This window comes from Parambassis ranga, chromosome 10, assembly GCF_900634625.1.
Source record: "Parambassis ranga chromosome 10, fParRan2.1, whole genome shotgun sequence".
NCBI lineage: Eukaryota > Metazoa > Chordata > Actinopteri > Ambassidae > Parambassis > Parambassis ranga.
The window spans coordinates 16,179,284-16,192,315 of record NC_041031.1 but is presented as its reverse complement, the minus strand read 5'-3'; the positions used below and the strand labels follow the sequence as shown (position 1 = coordinate 16,192,315).

The 13,032-nt window shown below is 39.3% G+C and overlaps 1 protein-coding gene across 1 annotated transcript in view; it reads right to left on the bottom strand.

Annotated features, from left to right (window-relative positions):
- Positions 1-13,032, bottom strand: part of gfra4b (GDNF family receptor alpha 4b) — a 37,034-nt gene that overhangs the window by 6,363 nt on the left and 17,639 nt on the right. Inside the window, exons 2-5 of the mRNA XM_028416445.1 lie at positions 3,368-3,643; positions 3,187-3,267; positions 863-1,208; positions 138-247 (exon numbers count right to left, since the gene is read on the bottom strand). Coding sequence (XP_028272246.1) covers positions 138-247; positions 863-1,208; positions 3,187-3,267; positions 3,368-3,643 — 813 coding nt within the window. The remainder of the gene's footprint in view (positions 1-137; positions 248-862; positions 1,209-3,186; positions 3,268-3,367; positions 3,644-13,032) is intronic.

The following is a 13,032-nucleotide window of genomic DNA, read 5'->3' as shown; positions in this document are numbered from 1 at the left end:
CGTTGTATAATTTCCTCCTCTCTCACAGCATATGGCACATACATTCATTCACACTCTCCTCCACCTGTTCATTTCGCTTTTCTCCCTCAACATTATGTGTTTTCTGTTGCCATGTTCCTTCTTAGTTGTGCACCTACCTATAAGCCCTGTGTAGGCGAGGAGACAGGCTCCATAGTTCCCTTGTTTGCAGCCACTGGCAGATGTTTTGGAGGGTTCGCAGTCATACTGAAACTGCGTGAGACGAGACCTACAAAAGCACAAAACAGCCACAACTTAGCCAATAACATGATACATTCTTGTATTGTTTTATTGGCAAGGGTTTGCCTGATATAAATCCTTCCTGATATAACTCGGTCGTTTAATTAAGATTTTGCCCTGCTGACATGAAGAAATATCGTGGGCCGTGGTAAAGACTGAAAGCATTGGACTGTAATGTGAAAGTGATAGAAAAGAGTAATATATTTCATCCCCCAGACCTGGGATCATTAGTAAAGCCCTCTGAGTGTAATGGGGCTGTGGAAAAATAATGGCCATGACCAGAGATAGCAATGAGCGATAACTCTGATCCATCTGGCTCTTTATCTGTGCTAAATATTTAATGTGTTATTCTAACAGGCTCTCTAGGGTGTTCTAACCAAAGGGGGTAGTAAGCTTTAGGGTAAAACAGTGGGCCATTTGATTGATTGAATGGCTGTTTATTTGGTTTCAAAGAGCCGTAAAACTGAACAGCACCAGTCCAAATATGTATGGTGAGTGTAACTAATTTCAAAGAGAAATAATTCAACAGATCTGGGATATTGTAAGCAAGCAAAGACAAACAGTATTTGTTGTATCTGTGTTTGTGTAGTGAGTCTGTTCTAACTTGCACACGTAGTCAGCATTGCAGATCCTCATCTGTGTAATGCAGTTGGGTTTCTCCTCGCTTTCGTAGGAGCAGCTGGGCACGATGGTTTGCCTCCTCCGCTCTGCGCATGCCGTGTCTGTGCAGGGACAGAAGAGCAGCTCGTGTGTGTAGTCGGCAGGAACACGGTCGAAGAACTTGCGAAGGGCCTTATTGCACTTAGCCCGGTTGCACAGGCCTGACTTAGCAGTAGGCTTGATGCAAACTGAGACATATTCCGTGCGAAGCTTCTGGCACCAGTCATCCACATTGCAAGCCTTGGCTGCATCGAGGCAGCGATTCACAGTTGTCATGCCAACATCAGAGTCTGTGGATGGGTAAGGTCAAAAACGAGATGTTAGTAGAAAACTAATAGAATAGGTCTTTGTGTGTGTGAGGACACTCAGATGATTTATTCACTGTGCTGAGGTGTAATTACTCCTGTTAGACCCTCAGATCTAGTTTAAAAATAAAGATTCAAGACAAAGGTGTCTGTAAATGAACAATGACTGGACAATAAAATGAGGAGAGTAGTCTGACTTCCTGTGATATAAAACAGCACAATTTTTTAAAAATGAAAGTGCAGAAGTTGTACACAATTTAAGCTCCTTAAGGGCATTTTTCAAAGTTCACAATGATTTATTTCTTTATTTGAATATAAGTATATGAAAGTTTTCATCCTGTAAGATGCCAATTTACAGCACATTTATGTAACGTCCTTCAAGAAGACGTCAATGCAGTGTGATGTGCGTAACTGTCCGTGTGTACATCCACAATCAAATATAATTAATGCTTCATCTATTTTGTGCCTCTGTTTGATATTTCAAACCAACAAAAAGCCCTTAATCACATTTATTATGTGAACAGTCCAAACTAAATCTCAGTTATGAAATGAGTGCGGCCTAAATCCCTCTATGCCCATCAGACATACAGTAGCCTATACTACATGATGCTGAGTTGGATGATTGTTTGGGCTGTTGCATGACATCACAGTGTTCATTTCTTTGCATCTTAGAGGAGTAATTGAGACTTGATGAATGACACTGGCTTCTGTAGGAAAAACAGTAAGAGCATTATTTATTTATTATCCTGTTAGCCTAAGTATGTAGATCTGAAATGTTGTGTGATTTGGATCAAAATGCAAAGCCACACAGTTTCTGAATAGTCATGTTTGGCGTGAAAGTGAAGCCTGGTGCTTTGTGTTGGGACTCCTGAATGAACCTTTTTATACATGTTGCCTGGGAAATTAGCGACTAGCCGAGCCTCTTTGAGCTTCTTGGTTCAGGGGTGAGTCATCAATAGTCATAAATGAATCATAAATGCACTGTATAGCCTGCACAACCCTTTGACTCCAATCTACAAAAACAGCCTTTGAGCAACTTTATTTTCTTGCCAAAGGTTTTCTTAATTAATCCTGAGCACATCATGTATCATGACCTTAGCCTAAATTCTGCTTGGCTAATATTCACCTCATTAAAAGAGGCTATTAAGGTCATTGTATTCCTTTCTGCACCCACAATGTATAATCTACTGTTCAGCATTTTATTTTGAAATTCATAGTATTATTTAAGTAATGTGGTGTTATCAAAGATTTAGAATATTGTATTATTTTTGAGTCAGTCCTGAAAAAGTTTCATCAGTATGCACGGAGAGTGACGCATTATGTTGTTTCAGCTGAGTCTGTGATGTGCTGTTACTATCTATTAACACAAAGAAGACAATATATAATTTATGCTGTGTTCAATAATAATAATAATAATAAAACATTTCTGCTTGTCTTGGTTATGCTTGGAAAGTTAGTCCATTTCATGGCCATTATCACTTGTTATTAGTATTATCGACCTACGAGTGGAACAGAATGGTCTTGTGATAGTGATTGACAGAAAGTGACCTAGATCACCTCTTAACCTGATACCCCAGAGGGTTTGTGACATAAAACCATCTGGAAAGGTATGATGGTAACATGTCTACCATTGATAGGTGACTCAAATGTGAGAAGTGATTGCTGCTCACTGTCATCACCAAAAATGTGCCTATAAGCGGCGATATAGGTCCTCACAGTATGCAGATTGATCTGAATCTATGCTGCTCGGTCATGACTGCAAAATAGTGTGTGCTCTCCACAGGAGCTGTTAACTATAAAATAGATTTTGGGGCATCTACAACATAGTACAGCCTTGATCATTTACTAATTCTAAATACACATATGTGCCTAAAAGCCCAAATAACTACTACAGCCTATTTTCTCCCTTCACAAGGAGAGAAGTACAAAATCAGGTGAACAACAACAAAGTGAGAGAACTTACCAGCTGTAATAGAGGCCAAGCGCACATAGTCATAATCTCTTTGCACTGTCTCATAGGGATAACTCTCCACCAGGTTTAGTCCTAAAACAAAGACACAGAGACAGAAATTGGTCTGAATAAACTCCATGGCTGTATAAAAAAACCCTGTGGGTAGTGCTAGTACGCTGTTTTTAGCACATACCATGTATGACAGACTGGTGAAGGCTCCAGTAGATGCTCAGGCAGATCTTCTCCTTCTTCATTCCCCGTTTACACTGGCAGCCATGCAAAGGGCTGGACAGCAGGGCAGATACAGCATTGGCACACTGGCTTCTGGCACCAGGGCCCAGCTTCATGCTTCCGTTACCTGCCACACACTGCCGCAATGTACGCAGGCGTGGACTGCAAGTGTCATTATTCGAACACGAGTCTCCAGCCACCAAGCAGTCTTTGCCGGCCAGTATCACCTCTAACAGAGCTGTGGGGGAAGAAACCAGAACAGAGGATTGATATGAGGGGATGTGATATGGCAGGCTATCCAGACAAGAGAAAAAAAAAACTATAGGTTGAAAAATAAATACAAATTATGAAAGCATATGAAAACAGAGGTAAGATTCTTTTTCAAGTAATCCTTTATAGCACTACCTGGTGGGATTTCTATGGGTGAAGTAGGTGTTTTATTTGGAATGCATTTATGCCGTGACACTAAAGCATGGCTGTTAATTGTGCTGTTTTCCTTGTAGTTTAGAATGAATTTGCCAATATGAGTAGCCTCTAGAGTCAGCTTAAGGGGGTAGAAACAGTACACATTAAGGTTGGTATAAATAAGGTAGCCTCACAAGCAAGCTATGAAATCAAGAACCCTAGTTTGCCCAAACAGATCTCTTAAGAACTAAGAGTGTGGGGAAATAGCGTATGTCTTCTCTCTTTGCATCCAGAAATGTTAATACACTTTTGTTTGAAAGGGATCAGCACATCTTTACTTCAGCCCACATTACGTATTTCTGCTCTTTTCACACTGCTATTTCTACTCATTTTTCACTCCCATATTTGACCTGTATAGTAGACAAAGTGCTTTAGTATTGACAGCTTCAAGGCTGAAGTTATGAAATAGTTTATTTTCTATACATGTTAATTTCGTCTGCATTTTATTCAGTTACTTTGTGGAAGATCAAGAGTGGCAGACTTGTACAAATTCTGCTCCATGTTGTTGATGATTCACAGGCAAGCATTGTCCTGAGGAGGACTTGTTGTACACACTGTTGTAGAAGTGTGACAGGAAAGTTTGGTTCAGGTATGCATCATGATAATCATCAATGTAATGACTCTAAATATTAATTAAAAGGATCATCTATCTGCTGAGACAAAGGGCAATACAAACTACAATATAACCAAATTAAATACATCTCCACTAGGCCACCAACTGTTCAGCAAACTTCTTGTTCTATAAGTACAAAATTAAATCTCTCGCTATTAACTTAAATGTAGCCATAATTATTAAAAACAGTCCAAACAAATATATTGATTTTAGTGAACACAACATAAGCACATGGCTACTTAATATGCGTGATATTCCTCATCATCAAATAAGACTCACCTTTCATATTGAGTAAATAGTTGCAGAGCGGCTGGTCGAAGCTAACAGGTCTATACTTTGTTCTTTTATTACACAAATTAAACAGCTTTGTGTTATCATATTTACGACATCACATCATTTCTGTCTCTACATGATCACACGTTTATAACTCTCCTCTGCTGTATGTGTCATGCACGGGGGAGTTCAGCCAAAACATGATACAACACAAAACTGTGCGTGCCCACTTACTTAACTGTATGGGAGACTCTATGAAAGATGGCGGTGCTGCTGTTCTTTCATTTCAATCATTCACTTGCATCACTTTTGATCTGACAAGACAAAAGATTGCACATTGCACTGGCCAGGGAAGCTACACTACCTCATAACGGCCGGACAGAGTATCGATGTGATGTGAAGGCTTTTTTGCACAGCCCTACTGTACATGCATACTCAGGAATTCTGTCAGCACCATCAATTATCCTTCCAAAGCTGGATCTATATGCAAACCCCACAGATATGTTGAACCTCACTCACATCAGGAGTTATGCAAACTCTCATTCTCTATTCAGCTCATGTCATCTAAGTGTATCCAATACAGACATGTGGATGCTATGGCAGGGGGAAAGAAAGTTCCAGGATCAATGTCGTGGAATGACAGATGGTCAGTCAGTGCAAAATTAAGGCTGAAATCCCAAACCCTTCCTCTACAGTATGTGTGTCAGTTTGTGCTGCCTGGGCAGAAGCTGGAATAGACACCATACATCATGAATGCAAATGAGCCGCTTGATTTGACATTTCCAATAAGCTCGTCTCAGTGTACCAGTAGCTTTAGCCAATTAACCATGTCAGTAATCAATGTGTTCTGAGGCTCAGTTAAGTCCTCAGTTTCCCTGCCACATAAATCATGAGCAGATTAGCTGATCAGTTACCCTTGCGTGCCGACTTAATGGTCCACTTCAGGAGAGATAAAACGGAAAATGAAACTTAATGAAGTCAGAGTGAATGTTACCTTCACTTCTATATACCTGCAAAGCTGTGAGGAGATGCATTGCTGCACAAATTTGTAAATGATCTTAGTTTGCTAGATTAAAGTATCTGCCTCAAATTCAAGTGAGAACAACAACATTATAGAAAACCATTAGTGTAACAGAGTTATGGCTCCTGCAGGCATGAAACCAGGGCAACTGCAGTTTTCCTGTGCTGTGGCTATTGGAGTTTGGTACATGTTTGTGCTGAGATGAAGGGAGAGGAGCTACAGAGGCTGTATCAGTATGTTGAGTGAGCAGTTTGGTGATCATATCTATACTTAAACATATCCATTAAAGCCTGTAATGTCTACATCTTACAGACCAGTGATCTATCTTTAGTTGGCAATGGCACACACATACAGATGTCTCCAAATACATCAATAGCTTTTAAAACATGTCAGCTGAAATAGAAAGAAGGTTTAGCCTGGCTACAAAGGTGCACCAGTCCCCATTGATCCACATGCTAAACTGTCCAACATTACAGTAGAAAGGGATAATATACCCTGAGTAGGCTTGTGCAAAATCGTATCGTGTGCAATTAATCGTCAGAAAAACTGTCACCGATTGGCGATCGGCGATTAGTGCTCGTCATGATGACGCATTTTTGTGCGCGACGTACTCCTAACAGGTTCTGTTACCATAAGCCGGAGTAGAAGAAAGCCGAAGAAAGCGCGACGAGGCCACAACGCCGGCTACAGCTGTAGTATATAGTGCCGCACACGCGACATGCATTAGGTGTGAAGCGTGGAGCGTTGGTTGTTGCCATAGTAACTGGATGGTTGCTCGTATTAAAAGAATGAACTCTGACTGGAGTTAAGGTAAGTACCGTAGTTAACTTGACTGATGATTTGTCAGTATCATTTTAGAACAATGTGGTGATTTAGAGTCAAAAACATGTAAGTTCAATTTTTATCAATTAATCGTCAAATTAATCGTTATCGGCTAAATGCCACAATTAATCGTGATTAATTTCTTTGCCAATATCGCCCAACCCTAACCCTGAGCTGGTCATTATCATTAAATTATATTAAACATTTAGTGAAAAGATAACCATGATTTTACACAAAACATTGAGTTTTCAGCTGGATATCTACCCTGGATATCATAACAGTGTCTATAGCTAGAGCTTGTTATGCATAGTAATGGCCTGTTCTTCAGTAATAACAATTTCATATTTAACACAGCCATATGGGGAGATGTGAGCTTCCTCTATGCATAACTGCTAATGATGATGCTGATATGTGTTTAAAAAAAAATCTTACTGAGACTGTGTTTGATAAGAGAGCAGCTCAACGCTTTATGCAGTTAATTAAACACCTGTAAGGATCACGCAGCAGCAGCAGTAATGTGTGTCTGATTTGAGAGAAGGGCAATGCTCATTATGTTTAGCAAGTTGACGGTGCAGCATTTTCATTAATTGTTTACTAATCTCTTTACATCTTCAGACACTCAGGAATGTTACATAGCCTTTAATCATATATGTATTGTCCTTTTTAGACTATATGTGTTGCTCTAAGATAATTACTTGAGCTAAATGAGAGAGAACGACGTTCAAAATACGTACACATCCTATTTGAATCCATTGATCAGAAGTCATTTATCTGTATGCACCTCTTATAGCTTGGCTGCCACGTCAGTGATGACATCTAGGATCTAAAGATTTCCGTAGGTGAATGTAAATTATCTTTGTACAAATGATCTAAGCAAAGGTGTGTCCTGTGTTTTTCTGTTATGTTTTGTGATGTGCAGCATTTTATGAGGTAATATTATTTGCTTTTATGGCACAAAATTAGCAATTTCAGACATCAAAGTAGAGAAAATTGAATTTGGCTAAATGATACAGGAAAATATCCATCTACATTCAGAATAAAGCAATGTCAGCTCCTCTTATGCTTCTTGAAGACATCAAACAAATGGCACATAAAGACCTAGGGAGAAAAAACAGCTACTTAGCTTCAAAGTTTTGAAAAGAGAAGCACTCGTACTTTAAGCAGAACATGTTCACTTTTTTTTTCAATCTTCTTACAGCAATCATCCATTCAGTTGATTTTTTTTCACCAGTGAGTGTTTTCAACTTTTCTTGGTGAGAAAATGCAATCTGGGACGTCTGGGACGTGCCCCCCCCCACATTTTAAAACGGCCCGTTTGGACCCCCCCACATTTAGTGAGTAGGAAACTCCACCTAACGCTGTTTTGATTGCTCGTGAAAAACTCCGTTCCACTTGGTTCATAAGAGAATAACCTCATCCACTCCATGTTTTCCTGGTTACCACAGCGCTGCAATACCGTTACTATAGTAACGGACCTAACAAAGCCAGTGGCTTTCTTCAAGCGAGCGTAAAACACCGTAAAGAGAACCGTCAGTGCTGGTCGAAGCTGGAGGAGGTAACGTCAGTGACATCCCACAAAGTCCAGCTCATGCTGAAGCCTGACTGTTTGTCACATGGCCCCAGGTTAGGTTGATGTTAAATCAACTTAGAAAAGTTGGGAGGAAGCTGCTGTTTACTGTCAGTTACAGTAGACGGTATTATTTGTCTGACGACATGTTGTTGCCTTTTCTGCTCCCTCCCCACACACAATGGACATGAGGAGATTCTAACAAAGACACGGAGAGTTAGAGTTGTTTTCAGCATTAACCCATATTGTAATGAGGCCAGGTTAGCTCCTGTTAGCCTGCAGCTTCAGCCTCGCCGAGCCAATGCACATAGCCACCTGCTCCTATTCTTATCAGCAAGAATAAAATACATGTGATGGACCGTCAGGACACAGTGGAGCATTATATGAACAGGGAAACACTGATGTAGCAGATGAGGCAGTGCATCATTATAAACACATCCATGTTGTGAATTGAGCAGTTTTATAAGCAAATAAAGATAAAGACATGCATCTTTTTGTAAGTTAGTATTTTTAGTGTTTCAGTATTATCTGCATTAAGCAGTTTGGTTCATTTTTCTATGGGATTTGCCAGTTTTTTGTCTCTGTAAATGAGAGAAGGCCTCAGATATGGAGGCTGTTAGTGTAGTAGCACCAGTATGTTTGACAAAACTGTTGTTTCACTTGGAATTAGTTTCTGTTTGTCACCGAGTTTTTGTTGAATCTGTCTCTGAAATAGTCATTAAGTGTTTACTTCTGTAGGTAAAATAGTTTAACAACCTGTTAAAATCCACAGGAAATCGCAACTACTTCATATTATTATATTATATTTCATAATATACTGATGTACTTTTTTTCACCACCCACCCACAGAAGGTGTCCCCCCCACATTTTTAATGCTTCCTACGCCACTGGGCTAGAGGTTTTAAGAACCAGGTGTGTTTTTACAAAGCCACAGGCCCTGATGTGACTGTTTAAAAAGTGAATTCGTGCAGTACATTAGGCAAAGTTTAAAAGCAAATGATTGTTTTGTTTTTACAGAAGTCACCACAGATGTTGCTCTAACAATTGTCAATTCATTTGATGAAGTGTCTTTAATCAACAAATGCATGTAACTGGTGACTCTAGATAGCATCAGATACAACATCAGTACCTTTATTATTGCTTTACCTCAGTTTCATCCTGAAACAAGAAGGTTCTTCTGTCTATAAGCTGACGGCTCACACTGTTTTTTGTTTCCACAAACACTACAGACACTGTCAAATAATTTCTTTATATGGAACAATAATAAATTGATAATAAATAGTTACACAGCCTCTTACTAATTATACTGCTTGTTGCCCAAAATGCTTATGTTGAAATAAATGTGTAGTAACAGACATGCTCTTTTTAACCACTATTATTTCACTCTTTTTTTCACTTTAAAATGTTACGTTCCCACAATGCAGTTTAAAAAAATCATATAAATTGATTCCATAATACAAGATCTGCTGAGTGAAGGAAGAGAATCATAAACAAAAGATTATACCTGAACACACCAAAGATGGTGGTTGTTATTCAGGTCCTGATTCGTTGTTTCAAGTGAGCATCGATGTCAGTTTGATCCCAGGGCTAGATGCTGGAAAACCTACCAGCGCAGCTGCAAAAATTCTTCTCATTTTGAAGTTTGTTCGGCTGTTCAGATTATGACCTGAGTATTAGAGGTGGACTTGTGTATATATACACAAGTCCACCTCTAATACTTGCACCTTTTCACAAAGGGATCGCACATCAAGAACACACATATATATGCACATCAAGAACACACATATATGTGTGTTCTTGATGTGCGATCCCTTTGTGAAAAGGTGCAAGTTTTAGACCTTGAGGCCATGTTTGCACAGGGACATCGGAGATAAATGAGTTTGGGATTTAAAGGCTCATTAAGTAATTTATGACATTAATGGAGCTCTATCCTGCTTTAACTGGACTCAGGCTAAGGCATTTTGTTAAAGTCACATGAAATCGTGTCACTGCCAGGATGAACTACGCTCATTGCCACAGGGTAACTGTGAGGAGAAAGCCAACATGCAGGAGATGTGTAGGGGATATATAATTGCTTTGACACAATCTGATCAACAAAGTTTGTCTTCCCAGTCTGAGTGTGGCTTAAAAAAATAGATATCAGCATAGCGTATAAATAACATATGAATTGAATGACCTCCTGCATGTAGTAACAACACATTTCAAGCTATCAAAACAAAATATTGGTGACGTATTCGGGGATCACCCAACACAATTTGATCATGGAACGATAAAGCAACAAAAGTCTGCACAAAAAAACAGGAGGTCAGTCATATACCGCTGCACATTTTCACCAAGGAGCAAGAGGTTCCACGACATCATTGCTTTAAACACCCCATAACCTTAAACACATTTTAAAAAGAAATTATTCATTAGTTAGTTAATCATTAGTTTCTAGCTGGTGGAGCAACATGGATGCAAATAGACCATACTTACACCATACTTTTTTTTAAGGGAAACCTCTAAACTGACTTTAATGGCAAAACACACTTAGCACCTCTGCATTAGCACTAAGCACTATGTTTGGGTCATCAAGACAACTCCGTTAAACAAACATGGTGCTTGGAGACATCCAAGTTACCAAAATACCAGCCAATTAATCAGGCCGCCTTGCAGTCTGTTGATCCACAACCTAATGATAGAATCACACCATGTTCTCAGACTGATCTTCCTGCTCTGCCTTCATTATGATATGATCTACATTCCAGTGCAATGAGTCACACATGGTTGTGATGCCATCGTTTTGACAAAATATGTCCACAGACTGACAAACACCTGCTAACAAGCTCAAAACATTTCTGATTGTATTTAGAAAAAAAATATAGAAACTGAAAGTAGGAGGAGGGCTGGAATCTAAACACATTATTCTAATAAAAAATAGTGCTGGTCTAGTTACATGAATGCCTTCATTCAACATGAGTGCCATAAGCTTACACATATAGTCAACTGCCTCTTTATTATTGATGATCAATGTCATAGATATGTGAAAAGGGACAGTATGTGTTGTCGACACCCACATTTTTTTTTCTAATGGTCTAAAGCTGGTCTTTGGCTAGTTATCATTACTGAAGTGAAACACAATGAACAGTATACTCCACCAACAAGTGTGTTCTGCAGAAACTTTAACTGATCCTCCTCAGGTGGTTTCCAACGGCTTTCATCAGTGGCGGGCTTGATGGGCTTGATGCCAACATTAAAGCCGGTGTAACACCACCTACCTGCGGACTCACACAAACACAACTACAAATCCACAGTTTTGTTTCTATTGAGCTATCAGAAAGACTGCAGGACAAAGGCTCAGTTGGATTAGGCTCACTCTATTGGTGAGACATAATTAAGCAGCAGGCAAATGTGCTACCTGGAACACTGATCACAGCCTGTCAGTCATTTTGTTGAAACAAAGAGTTAACAGGTGTCAGTTCTTTCTCTCTGATGATAGAAAGACAGGAAAGCATGTAGACAGACAGCAGTGCAGACAATTATGAACACCTCAGGAAGACTGAGGGTATGGTTTCTCTCCACACCAAAACAACCACAACACAAACGTATTGTCCTTCTAATTCTTTTCAGTCAGTTATATTGTGTTACTTTCAGTGTTCTCATTTGCAAATTTACAAAAATCAGTAATTACACAGCTTCTGCAGAGACGCTAGGGTGGCAGATAACAATGGCTTTAATTGTTAAGCCTATAAATTGTGGGGAAATTTCCAGAAATGTGCAGCATTGGATAGATTGTCACTTTGATGAGATCCAAGTTGTAACTGTTAATGAGAAGGAAAATTATTAAAAAGGCTTTCTTTTGATATGCAAAACAGTTTCCGTCAGACAGACTTGGAAAAGTTAAATTAAAATGATTTTCCTCGATGTGAGTAAAATACACGCTGTGATTCTTTAGGGGCAGGAGTGAAGGTGTGTGTGCGGCAATCGGTATGTCGGTAGAAAGTCTTGTCAAGTTCAGCCTCAATGTCACACAACAAAGCCTGCTTTATCTTCGCTTAGAAATGATGACATGAGTGCATTGATTATGGGTGGGTAATGGTTGCAATTAACTTATCAGCATATCGTCCTTTGCTCGCGGAGAGGGAGAGAGTGTGACGCATCGTGTTTTTCTCTCAGTGTGAAAGTGCTGGCTGTCTGCAGCGCTTGAACAGGACCTGTGCCAGCCAGCCGGGGCATACAAATGATGGTTCTTCTCAAATAAAAAAGGGGCAGTGCACAGAGCTCATACTGATCTGATTCATTAAAAAATGTGTCTGTCACAGCTAAGATGGCTCCCAGTCTTATCTTGATTGTGTAACAGAAATGCCTGATAAATACACAGCAGTCTGGTTCGGATTGCTAATAATCTTGTCACCACTGTGATTTGTTTTTTTAGATAGAACATCGCTGGAGTGCATTAGTAATGGGTGACAGATTTAGCTTTTTTCAATTAACATTTAATTTTAGCATACACCTAAAAAAATTTTTTTTAAGTATTTTGAGAGACCACACCCCAGCAGCATCTAACTTCATTGTCTTTGTCTCTCATCAATGATAAGCTGCAGTCTTGTTTTTTTTTTAAGAAGCCACCACATCTACAATTTAAGTTCCACAGTTAAAATTCTGCTACAGGACTGTGTTACTGTATATTCACATAGTTCTGTCCTACACTGTATTTAGGGTTACAGTTGAAATGTTATTATTTTTGAGGCAACACACTAACATACTGGTTGTTGATGACTTGTTTGTCTGCTTGGCTTTTAAAAAGGCTTGAAAAACATATGATATGGACCGTGGTAGCTTCCATTGTATGTTTAATTTGTTATTTTGCATAGTTGTAGCTTAATG